Source organism: Trichosurus vulpecula, chromosome 5, assembly GCF_011100635.1.
Source record: "Trichosurus vulpecula isolate mTriVul1 chromosome 5, mTriVul1.pri, whole genome shotgun sequence".
In the NCBI taxonomy this organism is placed as follows: Eukaryota; Metazoa; Chordata; class Mammalia; order Diprotodontia; family Phalangeridae; genus Trichosurus; species Trichosurus vulpecula.
This window is the reverse complement of record NC_050577.1, coordinates 14,350,043-14,377,995: the sequence shown is the minus strand read 5'-3', so window position 1 is coordinate 14,377,995 and position 27,953 is coordinate 14,350,043. Positions and strand designations below refer to the sequence as shown.

At 43.8% G+C, this 27,953-nt stretch overlaps 1 protein-coding gene across 1 annotated transcript in view; it reads right to left on the bottom strand.

Annotated features, from left to right (window-relative positions):
* The window catches only part of DNAH11 (dynein axonemal heavy chain 11), a 311,018-nt gene that overhangs the window by 92,836 nt on the left and 190,229 nt on the right, over nt 1–27,953 (bottom strand). Inside the window, exons 53-55 of the mRNA XM_036759767.1 lie at nt 26,171–26,294; nt 25,395–25,537; nt 3,410–3,571 (exon numbers count right to left, since the gene is read on the bottom strand). Of these exons, the coding sequence (XP_036615662.1) occupies nt 3,410–3,571; nt 25,395–25,537; nt 26,171–26,294 (429 nt within the window). The remainder of the gene's footprint in view (nt 1–3,409; nt 3,572–25,394; nt 25,538–26,170; nt 26,295–27,953) is intronic.

Below are 27,953 nucleotides of genomic sequence, written 5' to 3'. Positions count from 1 at the left end.
ATCCCTGCCAAGAAAACCCCAAATGGAGTCACAAAGAGTCAGACACAACTGAGACGACTAAACAACAAAGCTGAACATCATTGCAAAATACAATAAAACAAAACAAAACCCTACACAGAACTCAGCTGTCCTCAGTTTCCTCAGCTGGACCATTTCCAATGTTCCATTCAACTTTAAAATTGTAATTTTATAGTCTCACTCATGGTGAATGCTGTTGCATATGCAACCTCATCGTGCCTGGCTGATCTGTTCATAGGATGATGGGATCTTGGGTCCAGAGCAGGAAGGATCTTATCCAGGCCAGCCCCCTCATTTCACAAATGAAGGCACTTGCCCAAGATTCTGTTATCCAATGTTCTCCACAGCTGCTCTAAACGTCTTCCTCTCTTTTCCATTCCCTACCCTCACCCCTCCTCCCATGCTTTTAGCCTCTGCTTTAGCTCATGGATTCATGGGGATGATTGAGCTCTTCCCACAGCAATGCCATCAATTCCTCCTCTTTACTCCTGAGCACTTCTCAGAGCCACCATTTTGTCCTCTTTCCCTTCGGTATCTGAGCAGCAGCTCCTTCTTGCTAAAGCTAATCAGACTGCTTGTGCCCTGGGATCCTCAGGCTCTGCCACTTACTTTCTGTGTGACCTTAAGGAAGTTACTGACCCTCTCTGAGCCCTACTTTCCTCCTCTGCAAAATGAGAGTTAACTAGATGGTTGATGAGATCCCTTCCAGGACCAGAGATCTAGGATCCTACAATCTCATGGCTTCTGTGACCTTACGTGAATTACTGTCCTTCTCTGAGCTCCAGGTTCTTCTCCTGTAAAAGGGATGGGCTGTCAGTGAGGGCCTTTCTAGCTTGAAATCTCTAGGCCAATGATCTTCTAAGTCTGGGCTTCCCCAGCCACCCTTTCTTCAATGTTTGTAGAAACTCCAGTATTGCCCATGGATACTCTCCTGTCTGCCTAGGACCATGCTTGGTTCTAAACTCACCCACCAAAGTCCTCCCTTAATCCTTCTGCTCCTCCCAGATATTTTCCCATCTCTCTAATCCCCTTCTTGGTCACATATGGTCACCACAAAAGAAACAACAAGCTGTCTCTAACCAAGGCCCCGATTCCTCACCTAACCCTTAAGCCTTTACAATCTGGATTCCTCCCTTTCCCCCCAAATGAAGCTGTCCTTTTCAAGGCTTCCGATGACCCCCTGCCTCAGTTTCTTTGGCATCACCCTCATTTTCTCCTGGCCTCAGCTGACATTACAGTGCACCCTCTCCCACGAGTCTCCCTCTCCTCCCTGGGTTTCAGAACCACCACAATCTTCCAGATGTCCTTCCCTCTTACCCGTTCTTCTCTCTTTTGTCAACTCCTTGACCTTCTCCTGACTCACCACTGTGGTGGTTGCCTTCTCCCAACACAAGCTTTCTTGGAGATCTCATTCAGGCTTACTTCTTCTGTGTCACCCAATCCCTAGCTCCTCAGCTCTAGATGTGCATCTCTAACTTCCCTAGGGCCCCCCGGCAGTCCCTCCAGGACTCAGACTTACCATACCCCAGATGCTTTATTCACCTTTCTCTCAAAACTTGGTCTTTTGCTATTTCTGTCAGGGGTCTTGCCATTTATCCATGAGTGTCTCATGTCTGAGATCTGCCAAAGCTTCCAACTTTGGGCTCTTTTCTCTCCCTCATCATTCATGGCCAATAAATTGGCAAACCCCTTGTATTTGACTTCTACAATCTCTCTTTTATCCACTTTTTTCTCTTCTGAGGCAGCCTGGTCTAAAGCGAGTGCTAGATTGGCATCAGAAGAGTCCTGGGTGCAAATCCTTCCTCCAACTCTTATTCACTGGGTGATAACCATGGGTGAATAACTCAATGTTCTGAACTGAGTTTTGTCTTTTATAAAATGAGGATACTTCTAGTAGCTACCTCAGAGAGTTGTTATGAGCTTTCTGCAACTCTGAAAGAACAATATAAATGTTGGCTATTACTGTAATTCTGACTGCCCCCGTCATGGCCCAAGCCCCCATCACCATCTGCCTGGGTCATTGTGGGAGCCTTTGGCAGGAAATCTTTCCTCTCTTCTCTTTTCTTCCCAATCCATCCTTCATATTCCTACCTGACTAGTCTGCCAAATATACCCATCTGGTTATATCCATCCTGTGCTTCAGACCTCTCAGTGGCCTCCTGCTGCCTATGGGGTCAAGTCCTAATGCCTTAACTTTACATTCTAACTCCCCAATCTGGGCTCATCTCATCTTTCCAGACTCATTTCTTCCTATTCCCCTCCAAGTTCTCTATGCTCCAACCAGTCATTCATTCAACCAATGAGCATGTTTAATTGTCTAGGCTGAGTGCTGAAAGATACAAGGAAAGGCAAAATCAGACCCTGCCCTCAAGGAACTTACAATGGAACTGGAAAAATCTCCTCAGCTCACGTCATTCCCATCAATACCTTCCTATCCTTTGTGCTTCTTGCCATGTCCTACCATAAGTCTACCCAAGGTATCCTCCCATGTGTTGGATTCTTTCCTCACCTGACAAGGAAGGCTCTCAACACATACAACAGAGGTCTAGCAAATGGACGTTGAATCAAACTGTTGGATTACACAGGGCTGTGTGTTACTGTCATCCACAAACTATGTCTTGGGCTGTGATGGAATGGATTCTGGACACATCATCTCTCTGGCCCAAACCAGAAACTCCACTGGGGCAGAGACTGGTGTCTTATCTCAAGTTGGAGTCTCCCCCATGGCCTGACACACAGTCTTTGCTTTATAAGTATTCCTGAAATGGGAATTTGCAATGGAATTCCTGCTGTTGGCTTATTTCTTCTTCTTATATTTTCAATTATAATGTCCTCGCAGAGGTAAATAATTCACTCCAAGGTCAGATGCTAAAGCAGACAGATACCAGGAAGGGAATAAAGTAAGAGGTTTTCTCTCCTCCTTTCTTTTTTCAGGACAATTTCTTACTGATTTAGTACAAGAGGGGGAATAAATCCCTCCCAAATCCTGGCAAACATGTATGGAGAGCCTTCAGTCTTGTTTTCCTTCCTTCCTATTTTTTTTCTTTTCTATTTTTGCTTGTGTGTTTAAAGGGCCTGGGGACAGGACCCTGGACTTCTGCCTTTAGTCTTAGCAGCTGATGCATATGGATGTGTTTTATTTTTCTCCTGGGGGATCAGTTGCTAAACTTTGCTCTGGACACTGGCTCTAATGTTTCATTGAGAAGCAACTGGCCATAAGGGTTTTTATCATTGTAAAAATACATTGGTATCAGAAGGAAATTCTCTTGGGAGTGGAGTGGGTTGCATCTTTAAAAAAGAAATCAATCTCTTCAGAGTGTGTGTGAGTGTGTGTGTGTGTGTGTGTGTGTGTGTGTGTGTGTGTATGTGTGTGTGTGTTTACATGGCTTACCTCAATTCCCTGGGTTTCTTCGATGAACCTTCTGCTGACAGAGAGCAGCGCCTCCTGTGGCCACTCATGGAACCAGTCAATAGCTGTGCAGTTTACCAAAGCTGGGAACTTGCGAGATCTCACTCTGAGAGTGTGGCCCACAGGAGAGAAGCACAAAATAACCTGTGGAGACATGGGGGATGGGGAGAGAAATCAGGGGAAGGCACAAATAATGATCTTTCTATTCAAATAACGGGAGAGAAGAAGGGCTGGATCATGGCAATAAGCCCCGAGTGGTCATCCTGATGAAACATCCCTTCATCTGATGAAGATGACCTTCCCAAATGAACTCATGGGAATACCACATGCCCTTTCCCAGAAATGGGTCTTTTGTATAGAACCCTGACTACTTATTAATGCCTTCCCCTTTGAAGTTACCTTTCCCTCTACTCAGCCTGTATCTTGAATGGACCTCTTGACAAATACCTGTTGTCTCGCCCATTAGAATCTAAGCTCCATGAAGGGAGGGATTGGTTTTTATTTGTTTGCTTTTTTTGTATCCCCCCAAGTCTTAGCACCATACCTCCTCCACTGGATGCAGTTAATAAATGCTTGGTGATTGATATATGAGCAACAGCAAGTTTTATCTTAAAACATTGGTCCTCTGCTCCTCCCCCTTCTCTTTTACACATTCCTCAGGAGGGGTTCTCATCTGGATACATTTCAAAACCAGGTGGGAATGCCCACCCAACAATGTGAAACTCAAGAGACCAATCTGAAAGGTGGGATCAAGGATCAGAGGCAGAAGGGACCTTAGAGGCTAATGAGTCATTTCAATATGATTCCATTTAATCAAAAACACCACCAACTATGTAGCCTGTGTTTAGGGCAGTGGATTTGCCCATTTGACTTGACATCCTAGACTCTTAGTTGAAATCCTGGTTCTGTCACTGACCAGCTGTGTGACTGTGGACAAGTCACTTCATCTCTCTGGCTTCAGATTCCCCAGGTATAAAATGTAGGAGTTAAATTAGATCACAGGAGCATAGCTCTAGAGACGTAAGAGCCCCAAGGAGTCACATGGTCCAAATCCCTCTTTTTATAGATGAAGAAACTGAGGCCCAGGGGAGTCAAGGGACTTGCTTACCCTCACACGGAAAGTAGACAACAGAGACATGATTTGAACTCAGGGCTTTTGATGCAAGAACCCACAGTCTTTCCATGGGACACTGGTTTTTGGTGTTCCTTCCAGCCCTACACGTGACCATGATACTATGATCTGAGGTGTCAGGCAATTCTTTTATTTTGCAGAAGAGGACAGTGAAGCAATTTGCCCAGGTCACACAGGTAGTCAGAGGCAGGGCTGCGTGGGATTTGAACTCAGGACCTCTGCCTCCAAATCCAGCACTCTTTCCACACTTTGGAGTCAGGCTGAACTACATTTTCCCCCAGGGGACTTTTGTTTCCTCTTGCATATTCCTAAAGTAATGAAGACTAAAACACACTCCTGTAGTGAATGAATCTAATTGAATATATGTGCGCACACAGGAAGATAGTTTCTGATTTAAAGTTTTAAGAAGACTGTTTTTTTTTTATGGATCACAAGGCTTTACTGAATACCAGTGATAATAATAGCTTATATTTCTACTGCCCTTAAACGTTTGAAAAGCGCTTTACATACGTCATCTCACTGGAGTCTCTCAACAAACCTGAGGAGCAGGTGTTATTATTGTCCTCGTTTACAGATGGGGAAACAGAGGTTCAGGGGTGAAATGATTTGGTCACACGCCTTGTGAATGTCTGAGGCAAGGTTTGGACATGAGTCTGACTCTAGGGTCATCACTCTGGCCAATGCCTTTGTACCCATGTGGGATTTTAATGATGTAGATGGGAGGGATTACAGACTCTACTTGGGTAACTGAAGATCAAAGGATCATAGAGTCACAGAGCTGGAAACGTGTGCCCTCACAGGACATCCAGTCCTGATCCATTCCAGGACCTTGGACAGCGACTGGATCATAGGAGGCACTCAATCAAGTGGAATAAGCTTTGAATTCAGAGTGGGAGGACTTGGATTCAGATCCTGATGGTATGAGCTTGGACACACCATTTCACGTCTCTAGGACTCCATTTCCTCAAACGAAAAAAGAAGGGGTTGGACTTCTGCTAATAGTTTCTACTCTCCCAGATCTAATTCTCGGCTGGCCTTCTGGCAGCTTAAAACCTAGGCAGGGCACATTTCCTCAGCGAGCCTATCCCCTCAGCTTCCTGGGTCTTAATCCAGACAGGGTCTCACTTGGTCTCTGTCTGAAATCTTTTGGAGTTAGCAAGGACCAGGCCCAACTAGGTCCCCTTTCTTCACATGGGGAGGGAGGAGAAAGGGCCTCATTTTCTTTATTTGTTAATAAAAAGGAGCAGTTGCAAAGACTAAGGGATGGCACACAAAGGTAGGGGAACATTCTTTCCACTTAAGAAACAATGGATTTGAAGAACGTGGAGAAGGACGGAAAGATTTACACATGCACAGATGCAATACAGAGGAAACAAAATCAGGAAAACAATATACATGATAACTCCATGTAAATAAGAACAAAGAGAAAAGTAAAAAGAGAAACAGAGTGCTGACTGACAACTGGGCTAGGCACCCACCATCGTGGGAGTCTTAGGTTCATAGTTAGAAGGAGCTCAGAAGCCATATAGTTCAACACCCTCATTTTAGAGAGGAGGAAACTGAGACCTAGAGACTTTATGAGTGTTACACAGATATTAAGGGCAGAGATGGAGCTCCGGCTAAGGTCCCATGACTCCGTATTCTGTGGAAAAGCCTTTATTAGATACCTGCTACATGTCAGGCACTAGACTAAGTGTTTAGTAGTTAAAAGAACAAAATAACTTGAACTCACAAACCCCAAGTTTTGAAATCGGCACTCTGCTATTTACTGCCATGTGACTTTGGGTGAGTCACTTAAACAGCATTCTGCCTCTGTTCACCCATTTGTAAAATAAAGGACTAGATGGAAGCTGATTTCCCTTATTGCTCTAGATCTAAGATCTTACGAAAGTTTTGGGTTTTTACCACCACATCACAAGGCCTCCTTGTACTTATGAATGGAATGTTAACATATAGAATGTAGCATCTATAGTTTTATTTTTGCCAATGAGCTAACACCTAAGTTGTAAGGCCTCTAATCTGATTAGAAGCTGTTCAAGAGAAAGGGTCGTAGTCACCTATTTCTCTTTCACTCATCATGGGAGCACAGGCAGGTGCTCAACAGCTTAAACTCTAAACTGAAGGAAAGAATGACAGATAATGCAAGGACAATATTAATTCAGTGGTTACTGTATGATGGGCATTGACCAAAGTTCTAGGGATACAAATACAAGACAATACCTGAAGGGGACAGAATCTCGTAGAGCATGGCTTTAAAATGGCTGGGAATCGAGGAGACCTGGATCCAGGCAAACCAAGAGCCCAGGGACTCTCCAGGGTCACAGTCTAAGTGATTCTGGTGGGAGGAGCACCCAACCATTCTTCCAAACTCCATTTCCTGCCTCCAAATGTTTGCACAAAGGACAACTCCCAAACCCTGGAACAGTTTTCCTTCTCTCAACCCTTCTTCTTTTGTGAAGCTGGGATCCCACTGAGGGCCATCTCAGGCCCAGCAGAGGCTGCCTGGGAAGCTGCATGATCTGAATGTGAGCTCTTCCCTGCCCTTCTGCCAGGAACCCAAGGACGACTCCAGAGAAGCCACAGAGTATGCTATGGTAACTCCCAGAGGGACCAATCAACACTTCAAATGTTTCCTTAGGGAATTCCTCCATGCTCCCGGGCTAATGGAGGCTTACACGTTAAGGAGTCCCCTGAAGAAACCTGCTGGTGTTTACATTTAATTTTTTTAAAGAGGCAGGTACCCTTTGGTTGTCTACACTGAGCTCCTAGTAAATGAAGCTGGAATGGTAGGAATCTTGTCCTCTTAAATATGTCTTCTGATTCAAGAATTTTCCCCAACATCTGAAATAACGACATGGCCTGTGGAGCTGCCTCCACTTCAAGTTGCAAAGAGCCCAGAAGAACTCTTGTTAAGATGGGAAACATGTTGGTAGTCATAAAAACCTAGGATCCAAGCTCTTGGAGGCCCCGGGTCTTTGGAAAGCTTGTAGAGCTACCTCAGCTTTACTCATTACTGTTGTTGTTGGGTTGGTGGGCCAATCCCCCAATTCTAAAGCTGAGGAAACTGAGGCCCAGAGCAATTAAATAAGCTACCCAAGGTCGCACAATGAGTTAATGAAAGAGGTGGGATTGAAAACCGGGTCCCATGACTCAAGACCACATTCTTGCCCCTGAACTTGGAGTCACAAGAGCCATGTTTGAAGCCAGTTTGAGTCTTATGACAGTGTGATGCTATAAGTCACCCTTCCTTTCTCGGAATCTTTGTTTCTTTATCTATGAAACGAGGGGTTGGATTCTGAGGCCCCTTCTGGCTCTAAAGCTATTTGATCCATTATGTTCTTATGGCCAGTTATTACCTCAATGGGAAACACAAGTAGTTTACTTGTTTGCATAGGTAATGTCCCTCATCACCCAGGAAGTATGTGAGAGAACTGAACTTTGAACTCAGATCCTTGGGCCCCAAGATCAGCATCTTTTACACTATATTGCTTCTTTAATGCATGTAGGTCATTAGTCCAACTCCCCTTCATTTCACCAATGAGAAATATAGAAAGGAAGGGGTCAATTTATAGAATTTAAAGCTAAAATCACTTAGTTCTTAACCTGAACAAATCAGGCAAAAAGGTGACTTTGGGACCTGGATTGTCCGGATCATCACTTTCCACTGCTACCCAACTTGTCCCCTGGCTTTGCCACAGATATTAGGGTTGAGAACTTAACAAGAAGGCATGCAGACAGCTGTGCAAGGAAGCACAGCTGCCCACAGTCATTAGTTACCATCTGGTCTAGGAGAAAGCATTAGTCCATGTTGGGGATCAGTGGGGTTGGCATGCAGGAAGTTGACCCTTGAGTGCTTGAGTGGGGCAAGGACACACAGAGGATAAATGATTGTGTGGATTGAATGAGTGATTCCAAGAGCGAGAGCAGGAAGAAGTAGTAAAAGTATTCATGAGTGGGGGAGGTTTATGTGTGGGTTTCATTCCCAGGCAAGGTGAGGTGACCATGTGGGTCTTATGGGCTAGATCTCTGGAGAGTTACTAGCTTCCTCCATCCCCTTCCCCTGAAAAAACCCCATCTTATTACAAAGTGAGGGGACAGTGAGAATGAAAGCAGAAGATAGAGGTGGTGGAACATCGAGGGATGGGACTGATTCTCAGAGAACGACTAAAATCTGGGACAGTGATGATAAGCCCTAACAGATGTGAAAGTTTTAATAGCAGTGCTTTGGGTCCCCAGTTATTCAATCCGCCCCTCCCTCATCATTTTACATGTGGAGCAACTGAGCCTCAGAGAAGTCCAAGGACTTTCTCAAAGTCACGAGGAGAATAAGCAGTGGAGCCAGGCTGATATTGGACTGAGGTCCACCAATTCAAAATCTAGTATTCTTCTCTACTCTGTACCACAAGGCCTCAAGAAGAGGCTTCCACCTGATTTGAACCCTGGACGTTCAGATGAAAAGTCTGATGCTGTGACTGAGATATCCAAGCTACTGATATTATCCACAGAATAAAAAGAGAATAGACTGAGAAGGAGAGCAGTGTGTAGACAGATCCATCACCAGACCATCAGAGGGAGGTCTGCAGTATGGCAGGAAGTGGGGGCAAGGGGATGGCAAGAGAGAAACATCATACTGGCCTGAGATCAATGATGTGTTTCACATGGTCCAACTTATGTGTGCCTAGGTCAAATTTTCTCCCTGCTAGCCATCTAATTCTTTCTTGGGGGCAGCTAACTTTACCTCCAGTAATCACATTGGAGCCCAGGGAGTGGGGAGGTATCTGACCTTTGAAACAACCCATACACCAGGTTCTCTCTATTAATAGAGTAAAATAATGTTTACGATCATATCCATTCACTCACTTATTCAGTGAGCATGTATTAAATACTGACTATGTGCAAGACACCGGGGATACAGAGACAAAAACAATATACAAAAAATTCCTGCCTTCAAGCAGCTTACTGTTTATTAGCATTCCTCCCAGTTGCTAGCATTGGGAACATTAGACTGATTCACAGCCCATCTAATTATCCACCCTAGCTGACTCCTTGATATCCATCCTGTTGCTGCTTTCTCTAGAGCAGCACTTCTTAAACACTGTGGGTTGCAACCCCATATGTGGCCATGAAAAATTTGGCAATGGTAAAAGGTTTCTGAACACACAACGACCCAAAATTAACTAAAAAAATAAAATGTATAATGAATCCAAGGTGTTTCTGGCAGCGCTTGTCTGTGTTTCATTGTGTAACTTCACCACAGCCTTGGTTCTGAACACAAAGCATATGTGCTTTGCACTGTGCATGCCCTCAGCCCATGCAATGCCTGGGAATGCTGCTGAAAGGCAAAAAGGGGTCACAAGTGGAAAAAGTTTAAGAAGCCCTGCTCCAGACCACTTGGCCTCCAGAGACCACTCCCCGGGTGACTGAATCCACCCCCCATGGAGCCATTGCTGTCAGACTTTGCTGTGCTGATTGGTGAAGACAAGTGGCCAGCCATCCGTGGCCCATTCTATTGGCTGTGCCCAGCTTCAAGACCGCGCTTCACCTTCTTCCCCTCCACCTTCTGTATTTGTATCCCCAGTGCTAGGCACACAGTGAGTACTTAATGCCCACTTTTCCTTCATTCATGTGAAGAATCACCACGGACACTTCCACCTCAGAAAATCTCTCCTAAAGAATGGGTCAGAAGGTCCCAGGGAACATGAGAAGGAAAGTAAAAAGAAAGAAAAAAAACCTTTCAGTGGAGCAGCAATCTTTTTTAAAAGCAAATATTCATATGTAAAAATGAACCCTTAAATTGGCCCATATGTGCTTCCTCTGGTGATAAACATGGGGATGCCATGGATTGGCTTTTGGAGTCCGTACCCTAGAATTTTCTATTCTAGTCCCCTTTTCTGCCCACACCGATATGCATTGCGACTCCTTTGTAATAATCTCATTTTCATTGTGTTGGACTCTATTCCAATGTCTTTGAACTACGATCTCATCATGAGTCTTTCTTTATTTGGGCCTTGCCAACAGGACTCACTCTATTTCATGGGGCAATGGAAATTTGAATTGCCAAAGCTATCTCACTCCTTTTCCAGATGATTGAGTTTGTTTTTAGACCAAAACATCACTTTCTTTCCTATTTACCTTATAAACCTTTTACTGGGAAGTCCTGTGTGCATTTATCCTCAAAGGCTCTCAAGAGTCTTCAGGAATAAGATGTGACCCAAGGATGAGTAAGCCTGGATGAATCCTGGGGCCACGATGAGAAACATTCCCCAAATTTGAATGCTTTATCCTCTTAATGTCAACTCTTCCGAAATCTCCCTCCAGATTTTCTTTGGACAGGCTTTCACCCACTTCACTGATGCTATTACCTGTCAAGTGCAAGTCCATTCCACAGTTCCCTCACCAAAAGGGCTGGATGGGATGTTGCCTTCAGTTAGTCCCTGTCTGGACTGCAGTCTACACTGGGGTCTCTTCAGTTAGTCCCTTTCTGGACTGCAGTCTACACTGGGGTCTCTTCAGTTAGTCCCTGTCTGGACTGCAGTCTACACTGAGGTCTCTTCACATATTTTCTCTTTCATGGGTACTCGCTTCTTGTCTACTCATTCCACACATGGTTGGCAAATAGTAATACTTTAGGCCATTGTTTCTCAAGTAAAATAAACCAGAAGAGCTGAAACAAACAGTGGGATAATTCAAGCTAAAACCCCTCTACCCGGACTTTTCTGGATAATGTAACATCAGGTGGCTTTGGGAACTTTTGCTTGTGTGATCAGAAGCTGCATGAGACAGTGGAAAGAGGGCTGGATTTGGGGGACATAGGTTCAAATCCTGTTTTATATACTCCCTATGTGACCTTGGACAAGTCACCTTTAAGCCTCAGTTTCAAAGCTTCCAATTCTCACTCTATGATGTTGCTACTTGCCCTGGTTTATGGGGAGGGCTTTAGGATTCATCCAGCCTAATACTTTTATCTTACAGACGAGGAAACTGAGGCTCAGAGAGGTTAAGAGACTTTGGCAAAGTTGCAGAGCAGATAAGCAGCCAAGCTGGGGTTGGGGTTTGGATCACAGATTCATGAAGAGATTCAGATGTCATTTAGTCTGGTGACCTCATTTTATGGTTGAAGAAACTGAGTCTGAGAGACAGGAAGGGGCTTGTTCAAAGACATGCACAAAATAAATCATGGCATCTGGTACAACCTATATCTAATCCTAAATTCCTTCTACACCATCCCCAACAAGCAAGCACCTAACATCCACTTGAAGGCTTCTGGGATCGAGGGAGGAGGAAGAGGAGGAGAATCTATCAGCTCCTAATGCAATCTATTCTGTTTTTTAATAGTTCCAACTATTAGGAAGGTTTTCCTTATATCAAGTCTGATTTGGTCTTTACAGTTCATTACTTTTCCTCATTGCCCCTGGGACTTCCCTTCAGGGCTGAATAAATAAAGCCCAATACCTCTTTCACGTGAGACCCTTCAAAGACTTGCAGAAGCTCTGCTCATGTCTCACTGAAGCCTTCTCTTCTCCAGGCTCAACAGACCCTCCTACAGCATGATTTCCAGGACCTTCATCATCCTGGCTAGCTTCCTCTGGGTACTCTGTACGTTATCATGTCCTTTCCAAAATGGAACATCCAGCCCTGAGCACAATACGCTACCTAGAACCCATCCAGGGTAGAGCACAGCAGGACCATCTGATCTGCTCTCTACTCCGGGATACTCTGTCTTTTCATGCAACCCAAGATGGCATTGCTCTCTTGGCTCCCATATTACACTATTGACTTATATCGATGTTGCAGTCTACCAAAATCCCCAGATCTTTTTTTAAGACAAACAGCTAACTACATCTTCCCCAGCTTCTCCTTGTGAAGTTGATTTTTTGACCTTAAAAGCAAGACACAATGTAGATTTCAATGCTTCCACAGATCTGTAATCTCACTCATTTCCCCTAATAGGGAAGACGGCAATCCATCCATGTCTTTTCATCCTGGGCGATTCTTGCCCTTCTCTTCCTACTAAAGGTCTCCCTTTAGATCTCCTGACATCACATAGATGCCAGTAGAGCATGCCAGCTTGGTATCCTTTGATTTTGGTAAGTGACTGGCTCACCTCCTCTTCTCAACATAACTCCTAACATCTCTCAGACACTTTTCCTATGTAATTTCTCATCTGTATTGTGTTGCAGGCAGCCTGATCATGTCTGCCATATGCCTCTCCATTGCCCTTTTGGGTGATCTGCAACTTATTTTTCAAAGCATGATTTCTATGATTCATAGCTGAAAAATATTGGTATTATGTTATTATTTCAGCAAGAATCATGGGGGCCATTAAAAGATTGTGTCACTTTCCAAGGATAATCCAGCTCACTCCTTTCCTCCTATTCAAGGCTGAGACCAACTCATTGACCTCCCACAGTGTGTGCCTAAGGTATATATGATAATGTATTAGGTCTCTGGGTCATTAGATTGTAAGTTACAGACTGTCTTTTGCTTTTCTTTGTATCCTGAGTGATTACCAGAGTGCTCGGCACATAGTAAAGGTTTACTAAATGCTTTTTGACTATCTATCTAACTGCATGTCATAGTCTGGAAAACAGGTATGTGTCATCCACTTGGTTTTGCTTGTGTGGATAGTTATAGTGAACTCTTTTGGGTGATTATGGATTCCCTGTAAGAGGCTAGGGCTTGATGAGGTTGGTATAGTGTCATCTGCAAATAGGAATAACTGGAACAACTCAGAATCTATAAGGAATCCCTAGAATCCTGTGTTTGACATTCATGCTCCATCACTATGGCAAATACCATGGGGAAGAATATCTTCCTGTTTTATTCATCACTTGATATTAAACAGTCACTGAACAAAGTTATCTCTGATTTTCTATCTTCAATGTAATTTTGTATACTTTTGACATATGAACAGGAAGCATTTCTTGAAGGAGAGATTTTGAGGCAATAGTTTGCTCTACTAAGTCAAATGGGTTTTTTTAACAGTGGACAAATAATAAGTCCAGTGGGAGCTTGTATTCTTTACAGCTTTCAGTCAATTGTATAGTTGTGAAGATGTGCTTGTGAATATTACTTGCAAAACCTACCTAATTCCCTTTTCCTAGTTCCAACAAGGATGCTGTGTGGGCAATCAAAATGGGCTCTTAGCACTTAATTCAACCAAGAGCCCTTGAAGAGTTTGGCCTTTGTTTCCTTGATTAAATTAGCAGTCCTTGATGACCTCCTTGCCTCAAGGGAAAGCCTAGTTTACATGGGTTTGAGTGACATGTTTGTGACATCAGAGGCTTTTAGACCACTTGGGTTTATCGCATCTTTGTGACGATTTTAGGTCATGTGGGTGAGTCGCATGTGTGACTCACCCTTGACCCTGAAAAAGATATAAAACCAGGGGTTGGCTTTCCTTTTTCGGAGCTCTGACCCACAGCCATGGTGGCTCACGTGACTCTGGGCCAGCCACTGTTATGAGCTTCCTGGCTGAACCCAGATGTTGGTAACCATGAATTGTGTTTGGCCTATCTGTCAATGTTTGTAATTTGTTTGTATTTGCTCTGAAGTTCAAGGTGTTGGCTTTTTCCCCTGAACTAAGTGAATGATATTTGTATGCTGGATTAAAGTAAAACTGTTAACCCCTTAACGTTGCTTTCCTCAGTAAAGCAGATCAAAAGAACCTGGGCTTGCAGCCTTCTGTGAGCTGGTTGTTGTTGGTTTTACACCCCCACAGGAGCTGCTAGCTGGATTGTTGAAGCAGATGCCCTTGATGTTTGGGTAGATTTTTCTGACGAAAAATTTTGTAGAGATGAGAAAGTTGGCATATTGATGAGTTATTGCTGCTCAGTTTTTTCTGGTATTTATAAGGTTAGAGGTTTTGATCTCATCCCCTTTTACTGATACTATGAGAACAGATTCTTCAATGTCCTTGCAGTTGTGTTGTCTCCAGCATAGAACATCATTATGTATCATTGACACACACATATTAGTTTAGTCCATTTGCTCTTCCCATTTTTGAATTTTAGTGCCATTTCTACATCCTGAAGAAGCACATTGGAGACCATGATATTTGTGACCAAACTTGGTGAGTTCATTGTCACTGACAAAAAAAATTGGTTTATTACAGAAAACTTTTTTCCCAAATAATTTCTAATTTTGCATACTGTTTAAGTTTCTCCAAGTTTCACTTAGAACATTCTAAATTTCTTCCTTAAGTCCCCTTTGATTTTAGTTGAGTCTCTTACCAGACTTTCTTCAAATCTATTTTTCTCTCCATTGCTTCATACTCTCAACCTTTACTCAATCTTTTGGCTTCCTCCATAAGTTTTCTTTTAAAAAGTTTATATTCTCAAATGGTGTTACCATTGACTGCCATCTTTCAACTTGGCAAGGAGATAAAATAGTGTTGGCTGGCTGAGGTGATATCTAGGCTCTTTTGGTTTCCTTGTGTGGAGACTAATTCTCATGCATTAATTTTCCTTAGTTAATGGTGATCACCTTATCTAAGTCACCTTGGTAACTTCTTTGGCTGATAATGCCAATATCTGTTCTCGTATCTGTTTACCATTTTTTGTCATTAATAGCTTGTTTAAATAGGTCGGGTTGGAGTTGTCTCAAGTGTGATATCTTCTCATTAAAAAAATTAATTTTGATCTTTGTCTTAAAATGTATGACTATAAACTGAATGATTTGAAGCAACTATTTTGAAAATCCCACATCAATAACCAACCATTTCCTGTTAAACAAAATCAATTCCTTTTTTTGGGGGCTATTATTTGGCACTTGCCATGCCTCAACTTTCCTCTTTAAAAATATTTATGATCGATTGAAATGAGCAATGGCAATATTGTACACCGTAACAGCAATATTGTATGATGATCAAATATTAATGACTTCGTTATTCTAGGAATACAGTCACCTAAGTCAATTCCAAAGGACTCACGATGAAAAGCTATCCACCTCCAAAGAAATAACTAATGGAGTCTAAATGCAAATTGAAGCATACTTCTTTTTACCTTCTTTATTTTTTTGTCTATTTTTTTCTTTCACAACATGACTAATGTGGACATGTGTTTTGTATGACTGTACATGTATGACCTATAACAAATGACTTGCCTTCTCAAGGAGAGGAGGATGAGCCAAAAAGAGGGAGATAATTTAGCAGCCAATTTAAAAAATGTTAATTTTTTACATGTAATGGGAAAAACTAAAATATTTGAAAAAATATGCATGATATGAATACACATTCATAATCTATATCAGATTGCTTGTCTTGTCAAGGAGGTGGAAGGGAAAAGAGGTGGGAGAGAATTTGGAACTCAAAATTTTTGAAAAATTAAGGTTAAATTTTTTGTTTACATGTAATTAAGAAAAAATAAAAATTAAATGTAAAAAAATAAAAACAATGCATGGTATATAGTCAGGAGGCTTTTATATATATCCTAGAAACCTTCATCTTATTAGATTTGGCCCAAACTTAAAGTCTATTAAGACTTTTTTGGATCTTGACTCTACCACTTAAAGCAACAGCTATCACTCTTAGCTCTCTGATTCTACTGAAGTCATTGATCAAAATTTCGAGCAGTCAAAAACCTCCTAAAGGTAGTCCAGAGATGATGGACAGACACCTCCTTCCAAGTTTATGCTAAGCTATTAATGGTTCAGCCATCATTACTTGAGTCCAGACAGTCAAATGGATCCAAATGTATCTAAATGTATCATCGTAAGGATAGAATGAAAGAGATGAGACCCCAAATACCCAGTGTTCACTAGGCATTACTAGTATTTACATAGTACTTTATGGTTTGCAAAGTGTTTTACGAATAATCTCATTTCATCCTCACACATCCCTGGGGGCTGGGTGCCATTATTATCCTTACTTTACAGATGGGGAAACTGATGCAGACAGAGGTTACGTGACTTGCCTAGGGTCACATAGTAAGTGTCTGAGGCAGGTTTTCAATGCAGGACTTCCTGATTCCAAGTCTAATTCTCTGTCCACTGTGCCACTTAGCTACTAAATGTATTTCTCCACCCCTCTTCATAAGAACTACAGATTGAAGTTTGGGGAATGTCTTGATCTCCGCAGATGGTCAGTAATGAAGTATTATTGTTCAACCAATTAATCAATGAGTATTTATTTAGGGCCTACTATGTGCCAGGCACTCTACCAAGTGTTGGGGATACAAGTACAAAGAATGAAGCAGTCCCTATTTGCAAAGAGCTTACTTCTAATAAGGGAGATAAGAAGTATTAAAAATAAAAGCAGTGTAAAGTAATCAAATCATATAAAAAGGAATTCAATGCAAGGCAGGTTGGGAGGGAAGGCATCAGCTCTTGGGTGGGTGGGTGGCTCAGAAGAGACTTCATGGTGCTTAAGACACTTCTCTACAAGGCAGAAGAAAGGAGGAAATGTTCAGGCACGAGCAATGGCCAGTGGAAAGACACAGGTATGGGAGAGAGGGAGCGTCCTGTGTGAGGAGCAGAGAAAATGACAGTTTGGCTAAAGTCCAAAGTGTGGGAGGAGGAGGAATGTCAAGCGAGGCTGGACTTTTCAGGTGGGAAGCAGTGGGGAGGGGTTTGAGCTCGGGGTTTGTAAAGTTTCCTCATGTTCCTTGCTATTCCGCTCTCAGTTTGAGTCCATCATTTCATTCATGTGGCTAGTCCCTCTTCCAGCAAAAGTCACAACCTCCTCCAAGTCTCATGATTTCAATGAAGTCTTTGTCTAATAGCCCCTCTTCTGACAATGAGCCTCCCTGAGCTTGGCCAAGCCTGTCTTCAGCTGGCAGGTGTATCCGCTATGGCTAGACATAATCCTAATGCCTTTCCAGTTTGGTAGAACATGCCAGAGCTTGAAAATTGGCAGAACAACCCTTTGACCTAGGGGTCATCTTCAACCATGATGAGGTATAGGAGCAGGCAGAAGTCTTTAAACTACAGCCCATTTTTAAAGGTATAAATTTCTAAACTGAGCAACTGAGAAAGCCAGCTCCCGCCATCTTGCATATCTAATATCTAGCCAAGTTTCTCCTTTGTGACTCATGAAGGAATACCTTGTACTTTTAAAGATGAACTGAATTCTATGACCACTACTTTGTGATAGCAGTGACATAGGGTACCCAGGGACTCTGGCCCAGGTTGGCGATTTTGGAGGAAGCAGCAGGGATTTACCCACTGTTACTTAAGAAGAGTAAGCTTTCTGTGCCCTTTGGCAGTCAGCTAGGATCTAAGTCAAGGCAGGCTGGAAGGTGGCTGGATCAAGGAAGGCCAATAAAAGAGAAATTACAAAGGGAAGTTCTCATTCTGCAAGGAGAAACACATGGGCACATGGCCACAATTTTGAGAAGGCATTTGGTGCCCATCCATCAGCTCTGAATGGGAGCCAACGACAGACCATCCAGATCATCCTGCAATGGAAGCTGTGCCATGGGGTTTGTGGGTCACTTCTTACACACGGCCAGGTTCTCACTGTCCCTACATTCCCACTGGGAATGGTGTTCAGTGGGAGCATGGTTAATGGGGTGGGAACTCTGCAGAATTCAGCTTGACCTGCCAGCTGGGCTCACCGGTGCTTGTCAAACAGTCGGCTTGCCACAGAGATGGAAAGAAGGCTCCAAACCTCAGATTCTTTGGTAGATGTTCTCCCTGCCCTCCCTCCCCCCAGAAAAAGAGAAAAGGAAAGAAAAGAAAAAGGCATGATCTTTGAAAGAAATAGCTTTCAGTGAGTCAGGGAGGACGAGCTTCATCTAAACCCATGGCTGAGTGAGGATGACAGCGGCTGACCCCCATGTGTGATGTGTAATTTACAAAGTGCTTTACATACCATGATGTCATTGACTCCGTTCTGATATAGGAACTTCCTCTACCAAAGCTAACCATTTAGGGCTTTGGTTAAGTGATTTGGCAGCCTGTATCTGTGCCAGTCAGGATTTGAATCCAGATCTTCCTGCCTATAAGGTTGGTCATGTACCCATAATGCCATTCCACTCATCACAACAACCCTTCAAGATCCAGAGGGGAAGTGTGATTTTTACTCCAGTTTTGCAGATGAGAAAACAGAAGTTTACAGACAGTAAGTGATTTGTCCAAGGTTGCAGAGAGTCACAGGATCCCCGAATTGGAAGACACTTTCAAGGTAATCCATCTGTTCTGACCTGTCCCTAAAGGAGCAAGAGGCATGTGAACTAAGCCTTGAACAGATCCAGGGATCCCAAGAGGCAGAAATGAGGAAGGACAGTGTTCCAGACGTGGGGGACTGCCAGTGCAAAAGCCTAGAGGCAAGAGATGGAACACTGTGTACAAGGAAAATGGAGCAGAACAGTTTGACTGGATGAGAAATAGCATGGGCAGAGTGGGGTGGACAGCCTGTGGGTCAAACAGAGGACTTTGTCTTTTATCTTAGAGGCAACAAGCAGGCTTTGATGCTTCATGAGCAGCACAGTGACATTTCAGTTTGGCAGCTGTGTGGTAGATGGGTTAGAGTAGGAAGAGACCAGAGGCAAGGAGACCAATTAGGAGGATATTACCATAGTCTAGTCAAGAGGTGATCAGGGCCTGAACTAGGGCGGTGGCTGTGAGAGACATGCAAATATTAATGACTGCCTCATATAGGAAAGCAGTGTCTCTCCTCATGTGTGAATCAGTGTCTCCTGTTATTGTTTCCAGAACTGTGAATTTACATACAAAGGGACCTACAGAATCATGTCAAGGTAACAGGCTGGGGGAAAGGAGCGGAAAGGGCGAATTCCTGACCCTTTTAGGCAGTAATGGATTCATGGGGATTATAGGGATAGAAGAGAAGGTCAGAGAGAAGAAAAATTAGACTTCCATTTCCAAGGACTTTATCCTTATTTGAAAATCACAGACAATTTGGTTGTATAAAGACAGAAGCTGATACTCTGCTGCTGCTGATTCATGTGGCATTACCTTGGGTCCAGCAATCAGTCCAAGGGTTTCATGGGTATAAAAGGGCATTTCTAAGGAGGTTGCCAGGTCTGTGATCAGGGAGGCTCCTCTAGTCTGGGTTTGTCTATAACCTTCCAGCCAAATCGTTTTCTCCTTTCTGTATCTGCTTTATGATAACGTATTATTGTCTCAAACTGAGTTATGATGGTGCGACGATTGGCATGAAGGCGCATTCTTGTGCATGTGCCAAGAAGATATACGTGAGGGGTTCCAGGGTTCTCCTTAAAAGATCCTAGACACCAAATACTTCGAGCCCTCTGTGATCTCATACTCTCTCCAACCATTTTTGCCTTTTTATACTAGACAACTCCTATCCGTGTTTCTCCATGGGGAAAGGTTGGAGGGGAGGGTCTCCCCAGTGTGCTGGTCTTTCTCAGGATCTTGACATTACATAGTGATGGATCGTAGACATGGTGCCCATCTGTCATCTCTTGCTCTCACTACATGACAGTTCCACATTTTACTCCTCTCAGATCTGTGACAATATCCTTTATGCACTTCTTCCAATTCTTTGTTGGCAGTGCGACACAGTCTGTTTGTACATGCTATGCATTTCTCCATTGGGTGACATGGAATCATGAATCTTTGGAAATTATGGTATTACAGTATGTGATCTGTAGCCAGACAGCTTTATTGGAAAAATATTGATGTTAAACATGGTTTTTTTGTATGAGAGCTAAGTTAGGGGTCATTAAAAGTAATCTGTAATTTCCCAAAGCAATCTAGGGTACTCTCTGCTTTCTATTCCTTTCCAGGCCATTCCATCGACTAATCTGTAGTATTTGCAGATATGTGGACAGACGGATGAGTGCAATAGTTTGCCTATCCAACTTCATATAGTAATCTAAACAAATACCATTTTTCATCCACTTGGTTGTTCCTGTGTGGATAGTTTGATAAAATGCCTCCAAAGAGGAAAACAATAGAATGCCAAGAGTTTCTTGAAGCAGTTAGTAAAAGAGGGACTTTGGTCCTAATGTTCTCATAAGCCAAATTGTTAGTAATTCATGACACATTTCCCTGATATATGATCCCCAACTTAGCCTGCAAAAATCTACGAAACTCATTCACTCATTCACTCAACAAGCACTTATTAATATGTGCCAAGCACTGTGTTAGGTTCTAAGGATACGAAGACAAAAATTCTGCCCTCATGGAATTTACATTCTATTGAAATACTAATATTCAGGAATATAGGAAGATATGAGTCCAAACCTAGCCTTAGACATATACTAGATTTGTGACTCTGGGCAACTCACCCTGTTTGCCTCAGTTTCTGCATCTGTAATATGGGAATAAAAACAGCACCTACCTCTTACAGTTGTGACGATCAAATGGGATACTCATTGTAAAGCGTTCATCAAACTGCCTGGTGCATAGTAAGTGCTACATATAAATGTTAGCTGTTACTATTATGGTATTCCAAAGTCCAAGGGCATCCTAACCATTCTATATAACCTGATTGATGAATGAACGCATCGACAAGCATATATGTGCCTGCTCCATGTCAGGCACTGTCCGAGCTGCTAGGAATTCAAAGACAAAAGTCAAAGAGCTGACAGTCTAGTGAAGGAGTCTTCAGGTACATATATGATTCTCTACCAAATATATGCAAATAAATACAGAGCAGTGCGCAAGCAAGAGAAACACAAGCCAGGGGCTCAGAGAAGGCACCATGCAGAACATGGCATTGGAGCTTGAAGAAAATGAGGGATTCCAAGAGGCACAGAACTGTGAGGACCCCCGTGTGAAGGATATTTCCATGAGGATTTAGTGAGTGCAGAGTTATAGTTTAGTGAAAGAGGCATGTCTCCCCCAAGCCCTGCAGTGAAAACTGATCCCTCCCCAAGTCCCACCGGCCACAGAATAGAAGGGAAAGAGGACTCTTCTAACACCAAGCCACTGGGGAGATCTGCAGAGCCTACAACAGAGTGTAGGCTAGCAAGGGGTCAAGGGTAAAGATAGCAGCTTTGATGGAATGAGGCAGAATAGTGAAGAGTCAGGGCCTCCTGCTGGTATAGTTGGGGAAGCCCCCTTTCAGTCTTGGTTGGCTCTATGCTCAGCCTCACCCACCTGTGCCTCCACAGACCTGAGGGTCCAGACAAGCCATGCTTCACTCTCCTTACATGAACTGCTTTCTCATTCCCCTTCTGAGGCTCCATTCTCCCATTGGTGAATTTCTCCAACAACCTCCATTTTGAGGAAGAGTCCAACCAGCTAGCCTTCATTCCCTGGATTTCCCCACCATGCCCCAATAAGGGCACCTTCTCCCCATTGCTTTTTCAGCTTTGCATTGTCTTCTCCTGTTAGAAAGTGAGTTCCTTGAGGGCAGGTGCTGTCTTTGGCCTCTCTTTGTAGCCCCAGAGCTTAGCACAGTGCCTAGCACATAGCAGGTTCTTAAGAAATACTTGTTGACTTGAGAGATTATGCTAACTACCTGATCTCCTTTGACCACCACCACCCTGCTCACCATTACTCCCACCCAAATCTCTCTCCTCTCTGGCCCAGTGTGGAGCAGAGTCTGGCCTCTAGTTTTTCTTCTTCCTGCTCTTGAATCAAGCATACACAGACCTTTCTTGGATTTTATGAAGGTTTTTTTTAAACTTGGTGAGAATGGGAAATGGAGCATTGGAAGACCCCCTCCTATCTGTCCCTCTTCTTTGCTCCACCCCAGAGAAAGCTGCTCACTGCTGCTACTAGCTTATGGAATCTGTGGACATCTATGCTAACTGAAGTGAGATTCCTCTTTCCTGGGTTTTTAGCACTGGAACTAAGGAGAGGCATGTGAGGAAGAAGGGAAGGGGAGTAGGTTGGGGCAGGGCTGAGCAGATGGAAGGAAGCAACTTTAGGAGCCCTGCCAGATAAGCCCAGTGCAAGATCTGGTGGGGAGCAGGGAAAGGAGCAGCCTCTGCAGGGTGGGCATTTTCTCCTTTTACCCACTGTCAGCCTTCCCCCTGGGACTGACCCTTAGAATGAGAATCTTGGAATAGCTAGAGGTGAAGGAGGAGAGGTCCCAGGAAACAGTGGGTTGGAAGGAAAAGGAGACGAAGGAGGAAGGAGAGGAAGCAGTAGCAATGGAGAAAGAAGGAAGATTCCTGATTGTCTCTGCTACCTGGGAAGGACAGCTGTTTCACTAGCAACGGAGAATGGAAAAATGAAGACAAAGGATCTGGGCTTAAATCCTGCCTCTGACACTTTGCTGCCTATGGGCCTCAGTTTCCTCCCCTGTAAAATGATGGAGTGGGACGAACTGGTCCCTGAGGCCCCACCCAGCTCTAAGACATGACCCCTGTTAACCATGTTTGGATACAATGGATGGACATGCGTCAGTTCCCAGGTAAATGAGACTGCCTGCCAGGCTGCAGACAATACATCTGCCTCTGTGCACGTCTTCCCACTTCAACTATTATTCTAGGATTCTGCTGGAAAGTACATTGCAGGTCAGGACAACCCAAAGCAGTGTGTTCTGTGAAAGCACAAGGCACCTGGGAGGATGGGCACTCTGAAAAGACACCCCTGGTGACTCAGCAGGGGCTATACCTTCTGCATGGTTTTATCTGCATAGATGGGAGGGACCTGTCAATACAACTCTTACAATGGGCTGCAGGAAGCAAAGCGTAGCAGCACCCCAGGCTCAAAGCTCACCCCTGAATGTGGTCACATCCACCGCGTGCGGCAGGCAGCTTCTGTCTGTCATTCAGACAAACAGGTAAGATGGACCCCTAGATGGAGAGGGGCGAGGAGATTCAGGGGCAAAGTATTCTCAAGTTATGACTACTGCACAGCCTGTTCCTATCCTATGTATTCCCTCCCACTCCTTGAAGAAAACAAAAATGCCTTCACAGGCTCGAAGAAGTTTTTTACATTTTAAAATAATTTGATTATTTTGAAAGGTATAAAAATCATTCCCAGCTTGTGGGCTGTGCAAAAGCAGGTGACTGCCAGATTTGGCCTGGGGACCATAGTTTGCCAACCTCTGTTCTGAACATTCAAGATCTTGGTGGATCCTGACTTTCAAATCCAATCTACTCCCAGCCTTGTGTCATCTGAAAATCTAGCCAGCATTCTATCTCTGCCTTACAGAAAGATCACTGATAAAAATGTTAACTGATACAATATCTGGGGCTCTCTACTAGGGAACTCTCTCCCAACTAAAACGAAGCATTTGTTAATGACAGCTTTTGAGGTCTGCTCATCTAGCCAGAATCCTAGAGTTCCACCACAGGGAGGAAACTTGGCAACTGAGTCCAATTCATAGCCTAAAAAGCCCCTCTCCACTATGGCACATCTGGCCAGTGGTCATCGAGGACCTGTCAAGGGAAAGGAAATGACCTCACCTTGGGAGGTAACCCATCCCTCAATGGCATAGCTCTAATTGTTAGGAAATGTCTAGATTTGCCTCTTTGCCTGCTATCCATGGTTCTGAGTTCTGAGCCCAAAGCCACCTAACTCTACTGTAACGTAGTCCATCTCTCTCCTTGTCCATAGGGATACCAAAAGAGACTGTGAAATGTTTATCGCCACAGTTTAAGGAGGACATTGATAAACTAGAGAGTATGCAGAAAAGAGAAACCAGAATGGAAGAGGGCCTTGAGTCTATATCACATAAGGACTGGCTAAAGGAATTTGGGATTTTAGGTCTGGAGAGGGAAAGACTCAGGGTGGACCCAGGAGGCATCTTTTAGCATTTGAAGGACTGCCCCATAGAAGAGAGATTAGGTTTGTTCAACTTGACCTCAGAGGGCAGAACAAGGAGGAGGGTAGAAGTTGCAAAGAGGGAAATTGAGACATGTCAGGGAGGAAAAATATTCTAACAATTAGAGGGGGGATTGGGCTGCCTGGGGAGGTGGTAGGTTTTCTTCCTCAGAAGTCTTTAAGCAAGACTAGATGACCCCGGTCAGATATATTATGGTGAGGCTTCCTTTGGGGTGGAGGTGGGACCAGAGAGCCAAGAGGGTCTCCTCAAGCTGGAAATTCTGTGACTCATCTGAAGCAGTCTGGATTTTAGTGAACAGATTTTAGTTCACTAAAAATCCTTGGGAAGGGGCCCAGGTTGGCCAACGTTCATCCTCTTGTAAATGGGCCTCTTCACCCTGAAGTCTTCTCAGTGTCTGAGGCTTCCTCTCTCTGGACAACCCCTCCATCATGACAACCCACTTCTCTCACTGGTGAGTTCCTCCTGGTTCACCATCTTGGGGAAGGGCTGAGGCCAGCCAACCTTTATTCCTCCCACTCAGCTGTGCCTGTGACTTTCGGGATTTCAAGCCATGGCCCCGTGTGGGGACCTTCCTCCTGCCTCCTTTGATTTTTAGCTCCCTTTAGTGTGCTGCCTTCCCTTACTAGAATGCAAGCTTCTGGAGGACAGGGACTGTCTGTCTTATTGCTTGGCACACAGTAAACACTTAAGAAATGTTTGTAGCCTGCCTTGCCAGCTTGTTTGCCAGGGATCTGCTCCCACCCCCGTCCCTCACATAGGGGAGTTAGTTTTGGTTTCTTGCAACAAACTGAGATGATTGGAATCTAGTCACCTAAAACATTTATGCAACACACATGCTTTGTCCTCTTCCTGTTCTAAGCAGTTTATGTTTTGGTACAAGTTTTCATCCCAAAGGTGGTGGCATCCCAGGGCTGGCAATGTGCACTCCATTCTGATCTCAGTCTTGTGAGCCTACCCAGATGATGTGATGTCTTGGAGCACGTGGAAGAGTGAGTGGAGACACATCCCAGACCCTTCCCCTGGGAAACCCATGCATTCTTTCAACATGAACAGCTGAAGTCTAATCCCACATGCCCAATCCTGAAACAGGATCTTCCCCCTCCCTCGCCAGCTCCCACCATGGCATTTTAACTCGATGTCTTTGACAGAGGGTGCTGAATCCTTACTTTGAGCTGCCGCCGCACTCTGCCCAGAAAGAACTTCCAACAATTTTCTCTTGTGTCTAGGATGCCCAGGCCACGGACCTCATTGTGAACTCCAGAAATTATCTTGTCCATGTCCTCATCACTGAAGAGATCTGGGATTTCTCCTGGCCCCAAGAGAGTAACAAAAAATCACCAAGAGGCCACACCATGTTTAATAACAGAAGAATGTGAGCAGGTCAAGGGGTCACAGGGTCATAGGTTAGAGATGGAAAAGACCTCAGAGGCCATGCAGGCCAGTCCCCCATTTTTTAAAATGAGGAAACTGAGGTGCAGAATGGGGCAAGGGACTTTCCTAAAACCACACAAGTAGCGAGAAGCTGAGATAGGATTCACTGACCCCAAATATCACACACTTTCCATTGTACCATACAGCCAACCTCCTCTCTTCCATTAGCCTAGATTCTCTGAGGGTTGAGGGAGATGCTAGAGAATTAAAAATGCCATTTTGCTTTACGGAATGTGCAAAAGCTTCACAGGGAGGATAGCCCTGCAACTCATGTTTGACTTGCCCATTTGGAATGACATTGACCCCGCTAAGGCTCTCTCCCAGAGGCTCAGCATGTGTAAGCAGCCTGAGAAATCAACACAGTCCAAGTTGGCTGGAAGGGCAGGGTTCTCCCCAAGGACCACCCCTGGGGAACACAGCAAAGACAAATGATCTCTCCTTAAAGTTCACCAGCACCACAGATCATTTGTCATCAGGGAAGATCTTTCTGGGGACGTGTTGGTTTAATCACCTGATGCCAACAAGTCGTTAATCAGCACGAGGAAGCGTTCATCCAGAACCTGGGCATCTGTCAGCAGAAACACAACAGGCATGTTCTTGGCTCCTGTCTTGATGTACAAATTGGCAAGATCTACCTGTAAGGAAAGGAGGCCATCAGTCATATCGGTTAAAAACTAGGGTTGACGTTGGCGGAGAGGGGAACCAGCATGATGACGATGACACCCTGGGCAAGTACTTAACCTTTCTGGATCTCAATTTCCTTATATGTAAAATACAATACACAGCAATAAAAACGGTAGCAATTACCTCACAGAGCAGTTATGAGGATCAAATGAGATAACATTCATAAAGCATTTTACAAACTTTAAAGCTTCCATATTGCTTTTATTATTTATCCTCACCCACATCTTTCTTTTCCATTAAGAGAAAGCCAAACAAAACAGGAAAATGATAAATGCTGGAGAGGATGTGGGAAAATTGGAACATTAATACATTGTTGGTGGAGTTGTGAACTGATCCAGCCATTTTGGAGAGCAGTTTGGAACTATGCCCAAAGGGCTATAAAAATGTGCATACCCTTTGACTCAGCAATAACACTCCTAGGGCCATATCTCAAAGAGATCACACAAGTGGGAAAAGCACCTGTATGGACAAAAATATTTATAGCGGCTCTTTTTGTGGTAGCAAAGAATTGGAAATCAAGGGGATGCCCATCAATTGGGGAATGGCTGAACAAGCTGTGGTATAGGAATGTAATGGAATACTATTGTGCTATAAGAAATGGGGAAGATATGGACTTCATAATAACCTTGGAAAACCTACATTATATGATGCTGAGGGAGGGGAGCAGAACCAGGAGAACATTGTACACAACCACAGACATATTGATTCTGTGATGACTAACTTTGATAGACTTGGCTCAGGCTCGAAGACAGCTCCAAAGGACTCATGATGGAGAGAGCTATGCACATCCAGAGAAAGAACTGTGGAGTCTGAATGCAGACTGAGGCAAACTATTTGCTCCCTTTTTTCCTCTTCTTTTTTTGGTTTTGTTTCTTCTCTCTCATGATTCATTCCCTTGGTCATAATTCTTCTTTACAACTTGACTATTGTGCAAATAAGTTTAACGTGAAGGTTTATATAGAATCCATATTGGGCTACATGCCATCTTGGGGAGGAGGGGGAGGGAAGGAAGGGAAGAAAATTTGAAACTCAAGAACATGTAGAACTCAGTGTTGTAAACCAAAAATAAAAAATCTAATTAAAAAAGGAGATATTCATTCAGAAAAAGGAAAAAAAGAGAAAGCAGTGACATATGCAGTAGCTAGCATGCTGAGCTTGGGAGCCAGGAAGATCTGAGTTCGAATCTTGCCTCAGATACTTACTAGCTGTGCCCTGGGCACGTCGCCTAACATCTGTCTGCCTTACTTTTCCCCATCTGTAAATGGAGATATTAAGAATACCTATCCTTTCAGGGTAGCTGTGGGAATCAAATGAGATAGTCTATGTAAAGCATCTGCCAACCTTAAAGCATTAGATAAATGCCAGTTATTAATATTGTCATCATCCATCTTTCTACATACATAGGCTTCTCTCAAGCTAGAGCAACATGATGTGCAGTAGCTGGCATGCTGGGCATGGGTGCAGGAAGACCTGGGTTCAAATCCTCCTTCTATCCCTGGGTAAATCATAACCTCTCTGAATGTTGAGTGACTCTTTAGAACTTCTCTATTAAGTCTTGGGCTGGGATGGGGGATCTGTATCAGGGAGGCATTCCTCATCTCTCAGTGACT